The 22,688-nt window shown below is 43.8% G+C and overlaps 1 protein-coding gene across 3 annotated transcripts in view; it reads right to left on the minus strand.

The window, feature by feature from the left end:
• Positions 1–22,688, minus strand: part of DYM (dymeclin) — a 370,073-nt gene that overhangs the window by 171,701 nt on the left and 175,684 nt on the right. For all 3 annotated transcript variants that reach the window (XM_090037771.1, XM_090037772.1, XM_090037773.1), the window contains 2 exons: positions 16,374–16,487; positions 12,260–12,354 (listed from right to left, as the gene is read on the minus strand). In XM_090037771.1, the coding sequence (XP_089893897.1) occupies positions 12,260–12,354; positions 16,374–16,487 (209 nt within the window). The remainder of the gene's footprint in view (positions 1–12,259; positions 12,355–16,373; positions 16,488–22,688) is intronic.

Consider the following 22,688-nt stretch of genomic DNA (forward strand, 5'->3'; position numbering starts at 1 on the left):
TGCCGGGAGAGGGAGGGGCAGGCTGCCAGGGGACAGTTGCTGTCTACGCCCCTGGGCCATAGGGCTGGGCAGGGCTGGACTGAGCTGTGGTGGTCCACTGCCTCCCCCTGCTGCTGCCCATGCTCCTAGCCCACAGCAGCCTACCCCAAGCAGGCAGCAGGTGACAGGTGCTTCAACCCCACCTGCCACAATAAGTTTGTGCTGCTGCTGCCACCACTGGTAGAGGGAGCAGGGTAGGGAGCCATGCTGCAGCTACAGCCTGCCTGCAACTTGTGGCCCCCATGTGGAGGTGACAAGTGCTGCCCCCTGAGCGTGCCCTGCCACAGCAGGAGACAGTGGTGAGCTGGGCTCTGTAACTAGCCTCAGCTCCCCCCACCCCAGCCAGGTGACATTCCCCCTCCCCACAGCCAGCTGGCTGCTCCTTGGAGGGACTCAGCCCAGGGCACCATGATGGTGCCCCCACTGCTGCTTCCTGCAATGAGAGGATTAAACCCCACCCTCCCTCTCAGGCTACTGGTGTCTTGCTACTGCAGCCTGAGTACACAAGTGGAGCTTGTCAGTGCCCGCACCGCCCCCTCTCCCCCCAACAATGCAGAGATTAAACCATTGCTTCCCCTCAGGCCTCACCCCCGCTCCTGCCACCAGCCAGAGAGTGAACTGGGGTGGGAGACTAGAGACCGGAGCCAGGGGCTACCTTTCCCCTCCCCTTCCAGGCAGATCTGCAGGCCAGGGTGGGGGTTTAAACCCCTCCGCAGTCTCACTCAGGCCTGGCCACACCCCTTCCCTCAACTTATTTTCCTTCAAGCCAAGGGCTTGCTCAAGCATCCTCCAGCTTCTGGCGTGAGCCACTGCAGGCATGTGTCTGCATTTCTGGATTCAAAAGTAAATGTCTATTCACTTGCAAGTTGGTTCAATCTATGCAGGTTAGCCTACAAAGATTGAATCAATTCAGGCTCTGACTTGTTGAATGCCTGCCCCTAGCCTAAGAAACTACTTAAAATTCACTAAGACTGATTTAAAATGAAAACACATATGAATTTTAAAATGTTACAAACCAGCTTTCCACTTCGCAATTTACACCTCATGGATACTCTTTTAGTAAAATAATGTAGACCAAATAATCTATTTAAAAATATATCACCAGAGTTGTTTAAAAATGAAACTACTGAGTTTTACAATCATCATAGGGACCACAAGCAACAGGAGAAGCATTTCTTCAGCCAAACCGAAGTAACATATGCATTCGTAAATTCTTTTGCTTCTACCAAATACAACAATTCTGAAAATCTGACCAAATTTCACACTTGTTCTTAACTTGTAAGAGGCATACGTGACAGAACAGAAAACACATCCAAGGAATGTATTATTTTTTTGAGACAATACATCAGTCAGAAGCTAACAACATGTTTAATCTGACTGTATGCAGCCAGCAAAAAGCAAGACAAAGCCTACTCAGCGAAGAAGGTCAAGCAACCAAAATATATTTACTATTATAAGGCGGAACTAATTTTATAAATATATGAAGGATAAAGGAAATGATATAAAAAAATTCATTTGAGAGACCCTATAAGGTACCCAAAATCTGCATTTGGTAAAAAAGGTTTAACGTGTTATAATATAAATTATAGAGCAGGCAATAATCCAGTGTCTGCAGGGGATGGACTTGATGATGACAGCTCCTTCCCCTATGTCACTTTTGTGTTTAAAGAGTTTTAGTCTGTATAGTTCCAAATTCTCAAGTTCTGTGCAACAGCATTAAAAAAAAACAGGCTCAGACCAATAAACTTTTTCTGTTTGATCAAAGTGCAAAAAAGCAACTAAAACAGCCTACATACTAGCAGGTAAATGAGAGAACCAACATTCAGTTTTAATCGTATAAAAAATGTAAGATGCTAGCAATAACAAAGGAACAAGATGTTTTAAAAATACAGTTCATAACCAGTAGGTATTCTTTTAACCATTTGTTTACATTTTGCAGCTAGAACTCGGATATGTTTGTTCACATATGTTAGGAACATCATTCAAGAAAGGCACTGAAACAAAGAATCAGATTCTGTATCTTTTATATGACTATACAAAATGTTTTATTTTAAGAGAGCAACTACAGGTTCATAGGACTCAATATAAAATATTCATATACAATATGAATAGTAAGATTCATCTATGGTCTTATCTTTAACCTTTCACAGAGGAAAAAGGTCAAGTCCCAAGTCAAAAGAATAGTGTTATGAAAAATCATTCTTTTTAGTTGGTTCAAATTATTTTTCACTCCTTGTAAGTACTGAAAAGTCAAGGGTAGCCAACCTGCAGCAGATGTACCACAAGTGGCACAAGCAACCTTTGTGTGTAGCACACAGAAGATAAGGAAAGGGACTGGTACTGAAATAGAAGAAATGACCACTGATGATCCTGAAAACAGGACATTTTCTATCCTACTGCAGCAATCAAAGTTCTTGCCTTTCTGCATTTTCGGCATCACCCAGGAGCCATCTCTCTTTTCTACATGTCAAAAAGAGCCCATAGCAATCAACTCAGAAGCAAATACTTCGACCTGAAATTTCAGTCTTCTTTTATCCTAAGCAATACTGTATTCAATACAGCATAAAATGTGTAGTTTGAAGAAATAATTGAAGCACTTCATTTTTCAGAGATATTTAAACTCTAAGGCTAATCAACAGATGCTGCCAGTGGAAAAAATGAGAGGAAAAATTAAAGAATGAAAAGAATCAACCCTAGTAAGGTAAGATGGGCAGCTAAAGATTGGAAATTGCAAAAATAGCAGCAAGCATTCATACCAGGACAAGTGTGTTTCTACAAAATGCTATTGAGCGTACACCTGTAAAGAAAACTACAGAATGGTTTGTCTAAGTTCCTTATGATACCATTCAAAAATATCAAGAAAAAAAGAAAAAGAATATTTTTCAATTACTTGGTCAAACTAAGAGTGAAAAGATGAGAGAGCTTTCCAAGTGCAAATGTCCTATACTGTTCAAACACTGGCACCCAGCACACTGCACCACTCTTTCAAGTAGAAGTCACATTAAGAAGTTCATGACACTTTGCTTGAACATTAAGTAATTCAGAAGTAGGAGCCCAGGATGAGACTTGAGAAAGTTTCCCATCACCACCAGCAGCTTTATGGTTGACTGATGGTAGAGAAGGTCACTTTGCCACTGTCACTCAGACAAATCACTGGCATAGGCACAGTGGACTATAGTCGAGTGGGCAAAGACAACCCATGGGCTGGTTCCAGTCTGCCAACTGAGTGGATCCAGCTCATGGGTTGTCAGCTGCAAAGTCACAGGATCAGGTCTGCATGGAGCTGGTAGCTCTGGCTGCTGTCATGCTGGGCTGATGGGCACAATCTGGCCCCATACACAGCTTACGCCAGCCCCCGTCCCATGCGCCAGAAGTAGCACTGGGTGTCCACCGGCATCAGCTGTGGATGCTGCTCGCAGGTTCCTGGCAATTCCCAGGCCTGCAGGGCAGCAGCAGCAGCATGGAGGAGCCGCAGAGCAGCCCCAAAGTGGGCGCCAGGGGTCCAGAGCCGGAAGGGTCCTGGCAGCAGTGAGCGTGCCTGCTGCTGGGTCCTGCTTTTTCCCCAGTGCCCAGCACCAGCCCCCACCACTCATCATGGGCAAGACTGCCTCTCTCTGGCTCCCTCTCCCACCCCCCCAAACCTGCCCCTACAGCACATCCACTCAGCTTACACCAGCTCCTGGCCTGTGCATCACTGGCATCACCTGTGGATGCAACCAGCAGGCTCCTGCTAGGGATCAGAGAGTCTGCCCAAGCCCCTCTTCAGGGTAAAAGGGCAGGCTGGAAGCTGAACCTATCATCCATGCCCATACCAGATCCCCATTGCCTGTGGCCCCATTCCATATAGGGAGGTTTGGTGAGCTGTTGGGGGGGGGGGGGGGGGAGGGGGGGGAATGGGGAGATGCTGACCTGTCTTGTGACAGCTTCCCAAAACTTTCTATGTGGTCCGTAGGCCCAAATAATTGCCCACCCCCACTCTATATCACTACCACCTGGGCAAAACCAGGATGGGATGCAATTTAACTCCAGCACGTTACAGTCTACTCTGGTGATCCAAATTGTGGAAGTTGAGAATTTCCTAATTACTGCTAACCTAGAGTCACTATCACCTTGGACTTCTTGCCTGACAATACAATTCTCATGGACGTAAATTGTTCAAGCTCTGCCCCATCCCCCTTCCTGCCTTCTATTTACAGCACTGACTTTCTCAGCTAAGTTAAAACATTCCTTTGATTTTATACATATGAGAGAGGAAAACGCCCTTTTATATTTCACTCTGAAGTTCCCAATTTCTCTCATTAACACAGATTGGCAGAGCCAGTACAGCTCTCTACTGGTACAAGCAGGTGGGAGTGTGTAGGCGAAGCGATAGGGTGGGAGAGTGCAAGGAATGATGGATACTGCTTCTAGAGCTCTGTAAATTAATTTAATTAGCAAGTGTGTGCATGGGTTCAATTAGAGAAGTGTCTGACAACCTCTAGTGGCATATGTGTGCTTAGGAGACAGCATATAGGACAAAACACTTATCCTATAATACTCTGTCTGTATGCTTGCTGCTAATGATCAGATTCTTCCTTTGTGACAATTCAGTACAGTGCAACATAGGTGGGAGGTTAAAATCCAGGTATTCACGTTTAAACTTTTTACACATACACACCCTGGCTAACAAACGATCGAAAACAGCCTTCAGGTAGTAATCAAAACTGCTCTGAGCACGCCAATGAAATTGTGGCCAGATGAGCTGTGGTCTTTAAGTGACCCACATTATACTAATAATGCAGTAATACACTCGTTGAGTTTGCAATTTTAGTATCTAATAACTGTACACAGAATAAGGGAAGATAAACACATTTGACACTACAGGCCTCAGTAAAGTAAGCAAACAAAGGCTCTCCTGGCTGCAGTTATGTAGTAGCCACACACCTGATTGTCTTGTCGCCTAGCTACTACAAGGCTGGTTTGGGCAGTTCAGGCAGTTACCTGACAATAACCCACGCTTTGCTTTGCTTTTCTTTTCTTTTTTTAAACAACAAAGTACCGTATCATTCCAGATATGACAGTTGTCAGCACTCTACAAATTCATGAGAGGTGGATAGGAGATTGTTATCCTTATCCCACTGCAAAAATAGTCTCTGTAGAATTAATAGCAACCTGTAAACAAAAAGACTGGAATAATAAAAATGGGAAAGGCTACACATGCGCATGCGCACACATCTCCAGAAGAGAATATAGCTTGTATTGGATGAATGCCTCTGATTTTATTATCATGCATCTATTTCATAAAATTTTATTTCCAACAGCTGCATGTGATGAAAAAGATTTACACAAATCAGTCAATTTAAGCCTGCAGGAATGAGATGTAAATTATCCAATATTATCAAGTTATATTTTATTGGGACCTTAGGCAAACTACCTTGGACATTCTCAGTCAGTATTTAATGGAGAATAGTCTTCAAAATTTAAAACAATTAGAAGTATCTACTCAGAAGATGATTAAGAAAAAGCTTGCATGGAAAGTAAATTAGTTCTCACATTAAGGAAAAATTATTAGAGAATCTGCCAAGACAAACTATGACCATGCTTGCTTGCATGTCTAAGCAGATTTTAAGTCAAATTTTCTATAGCTACTACGTTTTAAAATCCAACGTTTTAAAATATATGTTTAGTGGCATGGCCCTGTCTCCCTTCTTTCCTTGGCCCCTCACAGCATGAGCGTTTTTATTATTTATATCATAGTTGATTTCCGCTCACAGAGACGCTTGTACTCTGGTGATGGGTTCAGAATAAGAACCTAAATATAAATATCACTCTGTTTTCTTAGTATTTGGTAACATGGAGCAGTTTGAGCCCATCAGTGCTGAAACAGGAAGTTTAATCACAGTGGCTAAAAACAACTGTATACCCATCTGCCCTTTTCCTACCCACACAAAGCCAATACCCACTCAAATAATTCATTGTTCTCATACACACTTGCTCCCACTATTGCTCTTGGTGGGTGATATTTTAGATCATTGCAGGGCAACATTTTGGCAAGCATGCCACAAATTAGCCCTGCACCTTCCTCAAGCACCACCCTGATCTCCTACCCCTGCCTTATCTGCTACTCCGCTTTCTACTTCTTTCCCTGTCCTCCCTGGCCAATCTGCTTTGTATCCTGCCCTATCTGCCATGCTACTGCCCATCTCCTCTCTCATCTGCCACATGCCACACAGAGGCTGCCTGTGCCACCAGTGCTGTAGGTTAGATAATAAGAATGACTTTCTTCATAAAACTAAAAAAAAAATCTGTTTAAAAATCCTTCCTTCATGACAGTTTGGCTCCCTGAAAAGAGTCATTGCTGTTTGCTGCTACAGTGCTTGTAGCAGTTTCTCAGCCACCTACTGTGGTCAAACCTACTTTTCAGCAGTCTGTAATATTTTGAATCACAGGATATACCTTTCATGTCTATCTGGGCTACAAAAGTATAATTCAGAACCTCACCCTGCCCAGGATGTTACGCTATATTTTATACTTGATTTAAATTTCAGCTATTTTCATTGCCTCTTCTCTTATTATGTAGTAACAGCAATGTTTATACGGGGCAACGGTCTAAAACACTAATTTAGAGCATCGGACTATGTAAAAAAAAAAAAAAAAAAGCAGGACATTATTCCTGTTACTCTTTTGTCTTTACTTCCTCTATTCTCTAATTGTTTCATGGATTCATAGATTGCAGAGTCAAAAGGGACCACAAATGATCATCGTGTCCGACCCCCTGCCCCCATCAGAACGACCCCAGCCAGGTGTCTATCAAGCCTCCTCTTGAAGACTTCCAAGTTAGGTGATAGTACCACCTCTATTAGAGGCCCGTTCCAGATTCTGGCCAGACCTACTGTGAAAAATGTCTCTCTTATGTCTAACCTGAATCTACTCTCTACTAGTATGTACCCATTATTCCTAGTTACTCCTAGGGGTGCCCTGGTAAATAGCGCATCACCAATTCCGTGTTGTCCTCCCTTGATAAACTTACAGGCGGCTACAAGGTCTCACCTCAGACGTCTCGGGAAGGCCGAAGAGATCCAGATCTCTCAACCTTCTCTCGTAGGGTCTTGCATGGAGGCCACTAATCATATGAATGGCCCTCCTCTGGACCCTCACTAGATTCTCCGTATCCCTCTTGAAGTGCGGCGCCCAAACCTGGACACAGTACTCCAACTGTGGCCTGATCAGTGCTGCACAGAGGGGGAGCATAGCCTCCCTCGATTGGTCGTGCATCTGCTAATGCACAATAAGGTGTGATTGGCTTTGTTGATGGCTTCATTACACTGCCGGGTCATGTTTATCTTTGGAGTCAACTACGACTCCAAGGTTCCTTTCAGCCGCCAAGCTGCTGAGGAGGTCATCCCCCAACCTGTAGGTGTGTTGGGGATTCCTCCTCCCTAGGTGGAGTACCTTACATTTATCTCTGTTGAACTGCATCCTATTTCGTTCTGCTCATTGATCCAACCTGTCCAAATTGGCCTGTGTCTGCTCCCTGCCCTCCAGTGTGTTAACTTTGCCCCATAACTTGGTGTCATCTGTGAACTTGGAGAGGGTGCTCTCCACACCCTCATCCGAATCGCTGATGAAGATATTAAATAACACTGGCCCAAGGACCACACCCTGCGGGACACCACTGCCCACCTCCTTCCAGGCCAAAAACGACCCATCTACCATCACTCTCTGGATGCGGTCCCTAAGCTAGTTGGCCACCCACGTGATTGTGTAAGCCTCCACTCCACAGCCTGCTAGCTTCCTTAAGAGAATAGGATGCGAAACTGTATCGAAGGCTATCTTAAAAGTCCAGGTAGATGACAGCCTCAGCTCCAGCGTCAAGGCAGTGTGTGACCTGGTCATAAAACACTATAAGGTTTGTCAGGCAGGATCTACCTGTGATGAACCCATCCTGGTTTCCTTTCAGCATCATTTCCCCTGCTGGGCTTTCATAAATGCGCTCTTTAATGATTTTTTCCAGTGTTTTCCCAAGGATATAGGTAAGACTGACTGGCCTAAAGTTATCTGGCTGATCCCTTCTCCCCTTCTTAAAAATAGGCACCACATTGGCCCTTTCCCAGTCTTCAGGGACCTAGCCAGAGCACCATGAGTGCTCAGCCGTGCCACTGGCCCAGCTATGACACTGGCCAATTCCTTCAGCACCCGTGGGTAGAGGTCATCTGGGCCTGCTGACTTGTACCCAAATGATGGTCACTATCTCCCAGGTTACTGTGCACTCACAGGTTACCCACAAGATCATCCCCTGTTGCTAAGACCAGGTCTAGCAAGGCATTACCCCTGCTGGGACTGGACACCTCCTGGGTTAGATGGAGGTCCTGCATGCAGTTTAAGAACCTACGTGAGCAGTTTGTTTTGGCCGTCTGCTCCTCCCAGCAGATGTCCGGGTAATTTAGGTCCCCCCTGACCACTGCCTCTCTTGCCTGAACAGCATCTGAGAGCTGCCTGGAGAATACCAGGTCCAGCTCATCATTCTGATGAGGAGGTCTGTAGTAGACCCCCACTACCAAGTCCTTTTCCCTTGGATCCCCTGTATCCTGACCCACAATACCTCGGTATTCCCCTCCTCTACCCCCACCTTGACAATGGAAGTTGTGTACTGCTCCCTAACAGAGAGCTACCTTTTAACCACACCATCTAGTCTATACAACCTGTACACCTCAATGCCTACCGCCCAGTCGTGAGTAGATCCCACCATGTTTCCGTTAAGCCGACTAGGTCATACTGGGTGCTAGCAAATAAGAATGCGAGCTCCTCCTGCTTATTCCCCATGCTCCTGGCATTTGTGTAAAGACACGTTAGCCCCCAATGGGTACTCGTGGTGCCCCTTGGCCTTGATGTCTAAAATTGTTGCTCACACTCATTTGTTGTATCTTGTCTCGCGCTGTTGCAGTAAACTTGTCCTCTTAAACTTTCTATCTCGTAAGTGTGGCTCCAAACCTAATGGCACCTCAACAGGATTGAAAGTAACCATCTCCTCCCCTTCAAAAGCTTTTGAGTTTACTGGCAGTTGTAGTTGAACAATTTTCTGCTTGGTACCAAAGATCACCGACATTCCAGGTATAGTCCTGCAATTTTTACTCAGATAAAACTCCCACTGAAGCCAAAGTACTTGTGAACTTGTTGCTGTTGCTTACATCACCATTGAGCCAAGGAAACCCACCACGTGAGATGCTGTACAAATGGAGAAAAGTGGCTCATGCTCTTTTTAAAAAGCAAATGTTTTCTCCATTGTCTACGTTACCTTCTTCGATTGCTCTAACTCTTCCATTTTTATTTCTGCATAAAGCAATACTGGGCACAGGATTTAAAATGTGGTTTTAGCTGTACAGACTTCATACAAGACTAGTCTGTGACATACAGCTTGATATGCTTTATCTAAACGTGACAAAAAACTTGCTGTTTTCTGAATTAAGCAAAACAAATCCAAACACACATTCTCTGTAGCCACCCAAGAGCAACAAGACACTTCAATATTTGTATCATATCTTCCAGATAAGAATATGGAATAATTATCCTTCACAAATAAAAGCAAGTAAATATATCACAGGCAGTATCAGTATACAAGTTTCCCTGACCAACCACGGGGGTTAGGTTCCCCAAAGTTTCCATGGTTGGCAAAACCGGCAGGGCTGGGGGAGCAGGGCTGTGGGTGAGAGGCACTGGCAAGGCTGGGGGGGAGGAGGGGAAGTGAGAGGCACCAGCAGGGCTGTGGGGGCATGGTGGGACATTTTCCAAATGTACTCCCCCTTCTCTGAAGCATGGATACTCAAAACCATGGCTGGCAAACCCGAGGTTGGCAAGGGAAACCTATACATGACAAAACAGATGAAGATGGAACACCCCCCTGCACCCCCTACTTCATAGTTTATTGTCAATCAGCAACAACTCAAGAGGATTTAATTGTGTTGCATGTCCTTGCCTGGGTCTTGAAATGAGATTTAAGAAACATCATCAGGGAGGCAATCTGCCTCAGAGATGCTGTTCCAGATGGTGAGGACAGCCTGTGAGAAGGATCCAGTGCACACTAAGGAAAAGGTTTTCACAAACAGGGGAAGCATTAATTGGCTATAATGTAGCAAAAGCATTTTAAAATGAAGGGTATAAAAAAAGAAGCAGCTAGAGGATAGAAAGGGATGACTGCCCCAGCTAGAAGCATAGGAAAGCCAGTTCTAGGGAGAATTTTGAAGCATGAAGAAGTTCATTAATAACATATTCTGAAAGCCATTACAAGCCACAAAAAATTCTGAGGAGTAAATATATACCCTCTACCAAAGGCATCTGTGAGTAACAGTACTGTTTGACACCTGCACATTTTGACTTGGATCCTTTGGAGGAAACATACTGGTAAGTGTGAATGGTGGGCACCCTTAAAGAGACCAGGAACTGAGAAATGAGTAAGAATGACAGCAAGGGAGCTATTTAAGACTGCTTCACATATAGGTGACAGACTGAGTTTCAGACATGATAGACACTGGAAATAAGACCATTCAAAATGCAAAGCGAATACCTATTTTAGGCTGTTATCACTGGGTATGAAAGAAAGACTGGTGTCAAGCACGAAGATGATGGTGGAAGGAATTTTCATCAGTAAGGGATTCAAACAGCATCCCAGAGTTATTTAACATAAAGGACAATATAGGTGCAAGATCAAATGGAAAGAAACTGATTGTGAACCAACTCTGGAGACAATATATACACATTAGAAACGTGATGTTCTGAAATGGTCTTCCAAGCAAAATGGTGGGGCAGGGAGCCTACACTCCTTCAAGATGAAAGTCATAAAAGTATAGGATAAGCGACAGCACATCTAGTACCCCCGCGAGACGCAGAAAGGGAAGTTGGCTTCTGGGTGGGTTACCTGTATAAGGGAGGTGCTCCTAGCAGCTCCCATGTAGGCTGATAGATCTGGCTTACACACACAGGGTCAACCTGACTGCCAGATCTGGGGTTAGGAAGGAGTTTTTTCCATAATCATATTGATAAGAGCTCTTAAGGGGGTTTTGTTTTTAGTGTCAGTGTTGTTTTGATTTTTTGTCTTTTTTTTTGTAGGGGGAAGGTTTGCCTTCTCCTGTAGTACAGCAGCGGTCCCCTTCCTGAGATCATTTGAGTATCCCTGACCTAATATACTGAATTCCTTTACATGGCACTGCTGCTGCCTTCTCTCTTGCTCTCTTTTTATAATACTTTCTTTTTTTACCAGGTGTTTTGTGGCTGTGATGTGGTGTGCAAGAGAGGCCAGAATGGATGCTGTTGTGGACAAATGGTTACATGCAAACTCAAGGGACTATACATGATGGCTCAGTAGGTCTCTTCCAGTCCTACTGCAAAAGAAGAAAGCACTTCTAAAACAGGAGAGGCCTGAGAAATCAATCCCTCGGAATCATTATTTAAAGGACATACCTGTTTTCATAAATATAAATTTTTACAAACTATACTCCTGCATACTTGTCAAGTAAGGACTTCTTTGTGTGCATAAAGTCTATATTTAATAGCATTATAATTTTGCCCCCGCTAGCAAAACTGTACTGTACAGGACATATTTATTTTCTTTTGAACACCAAGTAGGATTAGCTGCTAAAATAAACAGGTGTCCCATACTATTGCTTACCCTTATACCTCTCTCTCACTGTTATATGGTGAACTCTGAAGATTATCTTTCCTATCATCTATACCTAGGATTCTATGAAAACTGTGACTCTTTTAACAGCATATGAGCTAACTCATTGCTCAAAAGGCTGATATTTTAAACTTCTAAATAAGGTAAGTAAATGTAACAGCTTTAATAAGACCTCATGCAAAGAACAGACTACATTTGGTGAAACTTAAAAAACAGGTCCTTTGTCATCAAGGCAAGCAGAAGTATACCCAAACTGAAAGCAGCATTCTGGAAAATAATTGCCCATTGCATATTTGTAATAACAGAACAAGAGACAAAAATAATGTAATACAGACAATCACTTTAAAAGCAACTCCTACAGCTGTTCTATGAAGAACATAACAAGTCAGAAGATTCATATTTTCACTTATTTGAAACTGAGCCACAACCTCGTGAGTAAAAGTCCAATTTAATTCCAATTTCAGTTATATATTTTAATTATATGTATTGAGCCACAGAAAATTCAGGTCCCTTTCCTTCTGAACTTAGGCACAGACTAATTTAAATATTTTTTCAAAGGCTCATATTTACCTGATGATTCTCTGTGCAGCATACTGATGAAGTGAACGGAACTGTGCTGACATATTTGCTAAGGCTGCCAGACAATTTGTATGAAGGTATTTGTCCTGTTGGAAAAAGAGGGGAAAAATACCATGAAACCATTCTTATCAGATACACTGAGACTAGTCATACAAAACCATTCAAAGGATTGAAGCTTCCACTGCTTAACAAAGGTGGTCTTCTGTTAGAGTGGAACTGCACTGTGTATATTTAGGAACGTTTAAAAGATTAAGGTGTGTGTTCACCAAACAAGGCTGGTCTCTTGTACCAGTTCCATAGTATGCACTTGTACTGATATTTTAAAATATCACAGATGATGCGTGGTGAGATGGGAAGCAAAACTGATAAAAGTCAGAGGAAAACTATTGTTATCGTCTTTTATCTCTTTCCTTTCCTCTGTCCAACTCTGCACCCTTAGGACAGAGGCAGAGATTCAAAAAGCCTGAGCATGAATTGGTTCAATCTTTGCAGGTTAGTCTAACCTGGCTACGCTGAACTGCTTTGTAACCACACAGACATCCCCTCTGGACCAAGAAAATGCACTAAAGCAGTGGCTTTGTTAAAGAAATCCACAACGCTAATAAAACTGCGAAATCCACAGTCCTCTGGGGACTGTAATATTCATTGATCCTGTTCATGTGGAAAAGACAAGTGAACATGGATTACACTATACCTCAATATGAAGAAAATAATAAATCTTAAGCAGCATACACCAAGGAATGATTTACTGTAGCACATATTAAATGTGGTGGGAGGTGCTCATTGTAGGCTCACTTTTTGTGAAAAATTACAAGTCTGGGGCAGAAAGTAAGCTAACTACATTATTGACAAGTATTATCGCTAGGCAGGGATTTTACTAACCCTTCACAATAATGATTCCTGTCCTTAAGAAGTTAGTCTCAACTTCTCAGGATTAAAATATGCATTTATTCTCTTTAAAACTTATACAGACTCTGAAATGCTACAAACAGAAGAGAATGTTCTTAGCATCTAATTGAGCTAAACGTATTATAGCCTCTGGCTCCTTCTGTTACTTATTCTGCCAGGATCCAGAAACCTATATATTCTGGCAGTCACTACAGGAGGCTGAAATTAGACATATATGAACACTCCATTTCCTCTGTCACCTGCATTTGCATGGCCTGGAATGAACATATAGAGAATTCCAACATAAGTGCTATGAAGTACAAAGTACAAAGCTCCTCTTTTAAGCAAGAAAATTCATTCTGCATTGCTGGCTGGAATATATCCCAGGATGTTCAGAAAGGGAAAAAATCTGTTTCTAACTGGACAGAGAATATTTTAGCATAATTACTTACTTAAACTGAAGGATAAATTTAATGGATATATGGAATTTAATACCCAAATGCAGGCCGTTTAGAATAAATTACTTTTCAAATGGCTCACAAACCATTATTCTTGTTTATAAATACTTACTTGAGAAAGTAGTGCTTATTTTTCATCTGATATAAAGCCTGTAACTAGCTACCAGTCTCTTTTTGTCTGTCTGTGATCTCACAAACTAAAGACACCCATACATGTGCTCCAGGGGAGGGGGGAGGCAGTGTTTTAATTGGAGAAGCCTGGGGAGCTGCTCTAAGTAAACTGCCTGCAGCATCTCATGTATTCAGCGTCCTGTATTGCAAAATGGTAGCTGGGGCAATTTAACTAAAGCTTATTTGACAAGCTTTAGTTAAAAGCACCCTGCCGCCGTTCTGAAACACAGGGATGCTGAATACAAGAGACGCTGCAGCACGCTGGAGCATTCTGACTAAAACACTCCAGCAGGCTCGATTAATTGAGTCTGTTCCAACATTTTCTAACCAGAACATGTCAAAGCATGCATGGAAGTGCCCTAGGGTTACAGGTGGTTAATACATTTCTTGGACTTGTTATGTGATTTTCTTGTTTGTTTGGCATGGACACATACGTGGCAATTTTTTTTTTTTTTACATTCTCTGATCCAGTGTATTGTTAACACCATGCTTTGGTTAACTTACTGCAAAAATATTTTCAGCCATGAAAGAAACATGCAGAAGTCTGTAACATAGCTGTAAGTTTTGCTATATAAATCTCGAGAGAAACATAGAGAGTCCCTATTTTGAGGGCCCACAAAAATCTAACCTAAGGAAAGAAAGCAGGGCAGGATGGCACCTTAGGCTAAGTACAGATGTTCAAAAATCCCTTGGAAGAAAATGCTCTAACTACTGCACTTTACTTGAAGGCCAGCAGGTGGGGGGTGCACCTGCACACCTCCCAGGAGGTTGCTGAAGAACCCACCAAAGCCCTGGCCACCAAAGCCCCGGTGGGGATTGTCAGCAGCAGCTGGGGGGGGGCATGGAGAAGGCGAAGGGAAGAGAGCCGCCTCTGCTGCACAGATCTGGCCCTCTTCCCCCACCACAGAACCCAGCCAACAAGTGGCGGGGAGGCCTTCGCAGCAGGGCACTCCTTTCCCCAGCTGTGCTAAAAACAGCAGCGCAAGTTCCCTGCACCACTTTTCACTGTGCCAGGAACTCTGCCCAGGGTAAGAAGGTAGAAAAGGAGTCCCCCTACCAGGACATTCCCCCTCACCCCCAAGCTTTTCAGCTTGGCCCTTGGGGACAGGGCTGGGTCCACACCACAGGGGGGCTCCTTTTCCACCCCCTCCTCCTGCCAGAGATGCCTGGCAGGGGGAACATGCCAGCACAGCAAAAAGCACTGCAGGGGATTGTGCAGCACCACTGTTGGCTACAGCTGGGGGAAAGGAGCCCCACTCCTGTGGGAGAAGGGTCCAACCTGGCCCCCAGCAAGACCTCAGCTAAGAACCTCGGGGGATACCCAGCAGGGAGACTCCTTTCCCTCATCTGCAGCCATTAGAGGCAGCGTGAGTTGCTTGCTCCACTTTTTGCAGCACAGGAAACTCTGGTGGGGGGGAACAGTAGAAAGGAGCCCCCTGCCACGGGGGAGCCCAGCCCAACCCCCCCCACCCCCTCAAGACCCCAGCCAGAAAACTGGGGGAAGGGAGCATGCCTGGCACGCTGCCTCTCCCTCTCCCTCCCTACCAGGATTTTCCACATAGCAAGAAGTTGCACAGGGAACTCACGCTGTGGCTGCTCCTGCAGCTGCGGACAAGGAGCAACCCCACCCCCAGCTTACTGCTGAAGTCTTCGGGGGCTGGGCCGGGCTCCACCATGGCAGGGAAGCTGCTTGTCAACTCCCCCCGCCAGATTTCCCAAAGCAGCAAAGTGGCGCAGGGAACTTGTGCTGGCACTGTTGTCTGCAGCTGGGGAGAAGGTGCACCACAGGACCAGGCAGCAGCACAGACAGAAACCCTCTTTCCCCCCTACGCATTCAGTGTAACATCTGTACCTAGCCTTAGAGACTACCTAATTGAGAGGCATAAGATTTTCTAGGCAACAACCTACTTCATTCATAGCATCTGACAAAATAGGTTACTGCCCATAAAAACCTCATGCCTCTCTGAATGAGCTAGTCTCAGGTGCCCTGCCTTCTGCCTAACTTCAGGCTAACACACCTAATTATGTCTCTCTATGGGGAGAAGACAGGAAATGAAGTTTGCTATCTTCAGAAAGCCCACCACCCCTTGCTTTTGCACAGGTCACTTAATGATATGCACCAGAACACAAAAACTTAATTTTTAAAGTTGTTTCTGAACAGCAATGATTTTTTTCCCATCCCAGTTACACCATCAGCTGATAGAACACTATTAATTAATAAAAGCAAAGCTAAAACCATACTTCTGGACACTTTAATACAGGTGGAAAGTACCATCTATAATACAGTTATCTGGGAGGCTAGTATTTCTTCTCTGACCTGAAGTCTGTTATTTTCTTTCAGGAACCAGACATAAGTAATACATCTGGGCTAAGAATTTTTGTGATGAAAGCAACTACATAGAACTACCATCAAACTTATTTAACAAATTTAGAAGCAGTTAATACTGTATTTAAGTGCTGCCCTCCCTTGCCTCTTTGCCTGGGTGCCAATTTGCTGCACGAAAAGGTCTCTCTTTGTTTTAATCACTGTTTGGAACTGAATTCACACCAATTAAAGACTGCAAAGAAGTGCTAAAAATAACTCTTACCCTTGTCCTTGTCATGTTGTACTGAATGGTTCTTATTACCACCAGTATAAGGAGACTCCCCAGTGAAATCTCTGTTAGAACACGTTCCGAGTACCAAGTAATATTTTTCAATATCTGCAAAGAAGAACAAAAAAGGTCTTTAACACTATGCCTCAATTATGAACGAGAGGCATAAAATCATACAGTTCCCTGGACTCTCACTTTCCCCAAAACAAATAAATTAGCCTCCACGATCAGCCCATTACAGTGTATTGTGTTCTAGCATCTTACAAAGGACCCTGCAGTATTTTCCAACCTGCAGATCTCATCATGGTGCATTGATGACCTCACATGGAGAGGTCTGGTGTGGAGACAGATAAATAAAAATGCTGGTGCGTTGAACCCACTCGTATCGGTATACACATATACACAAAATGAACGCATCTTGAAAGACAACTTAAGGGACCAGTAACATTCAGTTGATTGATAGACAAGGCCTCATAAAGTTGGAGAAATAGTGTACTCAGTACACTTGCGATTACCTCAGACAAGCTAGTAGAAAGAGAGGTTGCTTTACAAGAGTGGTTCTATGGAGAAATTTCATTTTGTACAAATAAAAGTCATTAGTAGGGGATTTATTTAAAAAGAGCACAGCACCACAAACAAATCATATACCAGGGAGCATATGCAGCAGACCTTTACTAGTCAACCTCCTGTCTTAAAAAACATTCTAAAATGTTACCATTCTTGGGCAACAGTGCCTCTTTTTATCAGGACTTTCAGTGGCACCAGGAACTACCAACACTCTGAACCACTGCCCATGTGAAACCTTATGGTTTCATAGTTTCTAGGGCTGGATCTGCTTGACTTTGAGGTGGCAAGCAGATTTCTCCATTCTGAAGCAAAGTAAAGTCAGACGCTCTCCTCTAGTCTGCTGCTCTTTATGGGGCAGAGGATTTACAGGGTAACCCTCCCAGAAAAAAAGATAGTGTGGGGACCTAGCAGCCAAAGACAGACATGAAGGAGCAACCAATGAAGCATCCAAGAGACAGGGAATAGATGGGACTTGGAAATATTCAGGCTTCTAGCAACTTCATACCCTTTACACCCACTTCTTTTCTGAGCATAAGGGGGCGGTTAAGGGTCTTCGTATAGTTATAACTCCTGCTAGCAGGAGCGTGGGAGGCGTCTACAGCAAGATGGAGGGAATATGATAAAGGCCTTACAATCTTTTATGTATCATTTCTTTGAAGGACCTTAAAAAGTTAGTTTGATAAAATTCCATCACATTTAAAAAAAAAAAAAAAAAATCATGAACTGCCTCATGAACCACGTATGGCTTCCTAAACAGGGTGGCGGTCAGTGTTCTGAAGTCTGCAGGGGATTTGTAGGTATGCAGCAATAATGTTTCTGACTGCAAAAAGCTTTCACAAAATCTGGAACCAAAGCATGAGAGAGAGAGAGAGAGAGAGAGAGAGAGAGAGAGAGAGAGAGAGAGAGAGAGAGGGATGACAGGTACAGTAAGAGATACTACAGCACCAACTGCAGAAGATAAGTGTATAATGGTGTAAAAAAAGTCCTGGCATTGTGATTCAACCCTATCACAGGGCAAATCGCTTCTCCTCTGGAAATAAATATATTAACTATGCCTACACAGCAAAAGTTCTGTGATGATACTATAGTCTATGGCAATGATTTAACCTGGAAGAATATTCTTCTCAGGGCTGCTCAATTTCTCAGTGACTGGAAGCCCCAGCCCCAGGAGCTACACTAGCAGGGATTGCCCTAGTGGGGTCCACAGTTCCCCTCCCATGGCTGCACACGTGTGCACCTTACCACTGTGCCTTGCTTCACCTGCAGCTCCCTGGGGACTCCCCTGCGGCACCATGCCACATGGGTGCTCTGGGCTGCTGGTTCCCCATGCACAATGCCACCCCACCCCATCCACTGGGGATGGGTCAGGGAGTGGAAGCTGGAGAAGGGAGGGGGAGGGCCAAGCCCCTGGCTGCTGCTACAGCCAGAGCAAAAGGCTGGGAGCCTGAGGAGGGGAGAAGGGGCCTGCATGTTAACACCTTGCCAGCTGAATGAAGCCTGATTGAAAGAATAAATGCATGACTTGAGATGCAAAGACCCACACCTCTCGTGGACAGAAGTGACAGAGGATACGGTCAGCATTTTTTATATTCAGCTTTTAAATTTACAAGTGAAAGGTTAATTATACAGCATATATTTAAATTATGGGACGGGGTGTTTGCTGATCACCGAAAGAACATCGGGAGTGCATGCCACACACTTTTAATTTCCCTACATTTAGTTTGTCACTTCAAACTCAAATTTCATAATTAGGAAATGAATAATTGTTGTAATACATGATGTTCAGGCCATTTACTGATCACATAACACCCCACATGGTTATGTCCCCTCTGCTGCTTTTTAAGCTCTTAAATGCCTTCTATTAAAGGACTTTAATGTCAAACATTATTTCCTAATTAACATATGATTTAAAGGAAAATTGTTAATCCATGTAAAGTGCCTAATGGCTTGTTTCATACTTCAGTGCTCTGTGCCAACTTTAATTTGTATACGGAGAAGTGGCTGGTAGAGATCTGCTGCACTTGCATTCTCCTCTGCCCCTCTGTGCTCTTCTTCCTCTCCCTCTATCCAATCTGCTACCGGCATATTTCATTTGCAGTTAAACAAGCAGACAAGCTGCTTCCCACTTGAAGTGCTGAGTGCCCATAGCTTCTTCCCCTTTGATGCAACATGTGCAACTCCCATTAATAACTGTATTCACAAACACATTTTGGGGGGATATGAGACCTCAGACAGCAGCTATCCAAAACACAATATTCAGCATTCATCCCTTACCTGTTTCTAAGAATTGCTATTAACTCTGACATGAGTTCCAAAGAGTCAGTTTATTAACGTGGTTTTATCCCATTCAGCCCAGACTTTAGATCTTATGCTTTGCTTTACACTATTTACCATGAATGCTATCTGCATTAAAGTGCTTTGGAAGACTACTAGTTTCTTACACTGAAGGGAAACATGGGCAGAAGAATTTTGTAACTGGAGTGAAAGAGGGCTATACCTCAGCCCATAAAAGATCACAATATATTAGGGACTGGAATCCATATTGTTTGTTACTGGCATTAGTTTGTGTCCCTTCAATATATAATGCAGTGGATGCAAGTGTTGAAATTTAATCCAGTTTGTTTTTATAACTTTATTATGGAAATTGTGAATCACAGAATTTTATTAGAAATGGAAAGAAATACATTCAGTACCCTTCCAGCTGCCAATGCAGGATTGCTTCCTACAGAGCTTTGTTCAGTCCAGTTTTAAATGACTCAAGCAATTAAGCTTCCCTTGGTAGATTATTCCACAGGCTAACAGATCTCTGTGCTAGGAATTTTTTCCTAATTTTCAGCCTACTTTCTTCTCTTTGCCCAGCCTCAACTCATTTCTACTTATACTCCACTAGATCATTACAGGCATTTCCTTTCCCTCAGCACTTACTCTTCAAATGTCATATAACCCTTTTATACAGTTTCACTTTAGTCACCCTCTAGCTAAGCAATATAACTTGTTTCTTTATTTTTTCAGATTTTCTATTAGAAGGCTTTAGTATATAGAAAGTACCCAGAATCACATGCTGCAGGTTCAATCTCAAAAGTAACTTTTTAAGAACTTGCTGAGGCCCTTTTTGGTCACAGATGAAGAGATCTTGACTCCCCATCCACCGCCATGAAATTATATAACAGATTCATTCTACTTATTGGTAAGTGTATTGGTCAGGGGTGTCAAAGATCCAACCTGCACAGTCCCATCATCCAGCTCACAGTGCTGCCTGGGGGGCGGTCTCAGACCAGCCTCACGCATCACATTCAGCATGCATTGGACTCTCCCTGCACTGCATGCAGCATAAGGACCAGTTCAGGGCATGTACTGCACGTGACGCCTACAATGGACTGGCTTTGTGCACTGGTTCCAGCATGCAGTGCTAGTTTGTTGGCCTTATTTGGCCTATGGACTAGCCCCGCACCCCTCATTTGGAACATGGGGCCAGATGAGATTGATACCAAATAACTAGGGAGGAGTATAAAAGCATTGCTCAGGAACGCAGGGATGAAGTCAGGAAGACCAAAGTGCAATTGGAATTGAAGTTAGCAAGGGATGTGAAGGGTAACCAGAAGGGTTTCTATAAGTATGTTGGTAGCAAGAGAAGGATCAGGGAAACTGTGGGTCTCTTACTGAATGTGGGAAGCAGCTTTGTGACAGAGGATGCAAAAAAGGCTGATGTACTCATTGCCTTTTTCACATCAAGACTTCACAGGCAAGGTCAGCTCCCAGACTACTGCAGCAGGCAGCACAGTTTGGGGAGGAGGTGAGCAGCCAACAGTGGTGAAAGAACAGGTTAGGGACTATGTAAAAAAGCTGGACATGTACAAGTTAATGGGACTGGGTGGGATGCACCTGAGGGTGCTGAAGAAGTTGGTTGATGGGATTTCAGAGTCACTGGCCATCATCTTTGAAAACACATGGCAATCAGGAGAGCTCCAAGATGACTGGAAAAGAGCAAACATAGTGGCCATATTTCAGAAAGGGAAAAAAGAGGATCCAGGGAACTACGGACCAGTCAGCCTCACCTCAATCCCTGGAAAAATCATGGAGCAGATCCTCAAAGAATCCATTTCTAAGCACTTGGAGAAGAAGTTAATTAGGAACAGTCAGCATGGAGTCACTGGGGCAAGTCATGCCTGACTAACCTGATTGCCTTTTATGATGAGGTGACTGGCTCCACGGATGCAGGGAGACAGGTGGATGTGGTATACCTTGAATTTAGCAAGGCTTTTGATTTAGTCTCCAACAACATTCACCCAGGCAAGCTAAAGAAGTATGGGCTGGATCAATGGACTGTAAGGTAGATAGAAAACTGGCTGGAACATCAGGCTCAGAGGGTAGTAGTCAATGGCTTGATGTCTAGTTGGCAGCTGGTATCAAGCAGAGCGCCCCAAGGGCTGGTCCTGTAGCTGGTTATGTTTAATGTCTTCATCAATGACCCGGAATATGGGATGGAGTGCACCCTCAGAAAGTCTGCAGATGACACCAAGCTGGGGGGAATAGTAGATGTGCTGGAGGGTAAGGTTAGGATTCAGTGTGATCTAGACAAATTGGAGGATTAGGCCAAAAGGAATCTCATGAGGTTCAACAAAGACAAGTGCAAAGTCCTGCACTGAGGACAGAACAATCCCATGCACTGGGACAGGCTGGGGGCTGACTGGCTGGGCAGCAGCTCTGCAGAAAAGGACCTGGGGGTTACAGTGGACAATATGTGAAAAAGGAGCAAGCAGTGCACCCTTGTTGCCAAGAAGGCTAACGGCAGCCTGGGCTGCATTGGTAGGTGTGTTGCAAACAGGTCAAAGAAAGTGATTATTGCCCTGTATTCAGTACTGGTGAGGCCATATCTGGAATACTGTGTTCAGTTTTGGGCCTCCCACTACAGAAAGGATGTGGACAAATTGGAGAGTCCAGCAGAGGGCAACAAAAATGGTGAGGGGGCTGGGGGACATAACTGGCAGGTGAAGGAACAAGGAGCAATGGTCTCAAGCTGCAGAAAGGGAAGTTAAGGTTAGATATTAGGAAGAATCCTCTCACAAGGAAGGTAGCAAAGAACTGGAACAGGTTACCCAGAGAGCATGTGGAAGCTCCATCCTTGGAGGTTTATAAGTCCTAGCTAGACAAAGCTTTGGCTGGAACGATCTAGTTGGAGATGGTCCTACTGTGAGCAGGGGTTGGACTAGATGACCTCCTGAGGTCCTTTCCAACCTTAATTTTCTATGATTTTACACCCCTGGTCTAGGTCTTTTTGTTTTTTTTACTATTTCTTCTTTGCAAGCATTTTCCTTCACTCTCATTAAGTGAAACCCTTCCAGCCTTGGCTTCAAGCTGCATTTTTTTTTATTAATGTACTTTTTTTTAAACCACTATTCCAGATGACAAACCAAGGTGCCTCCTGAATAGCTTTCCTCTTTATTTTCTACTTTTACTGACACAAAAATTGTTGCCAGTTGTCCTGATTTAGCTTGGATACATATAATAATTAAAAACAAAATCAAATAAACAACACTTAGAGGTTACATCTTTACAAAAAGATGCATGACCAATTTACCTAGCTAGTCAAAATGCTTTCCTTACAACTGTGTACAAAACATTTTTACAACCCCATGTCCCCAAGCACAAGTAACATCCATATGCAGCATATTAAATATTTTAAAAACAAAATCTTTTTACCATCATGCATGCATTATGCCTGGCTGCTAAAAGCTGAGTCTT

The sequence above is a fragment of the Crocodylus siamensis genome, chromosome 3, assembly GCF_052110815.1.
Source record: "Crocodylus siamensis isolate JL-2025a chromosome 3, ASM5211081v1, whole genome shotgun sequence".
NCBI classification, from domain to species: Eukaryota; Metazoa; Chordata; order Crocodylia; family Crocodylidae; genus Crocodylus; species Crocodylus siamensis.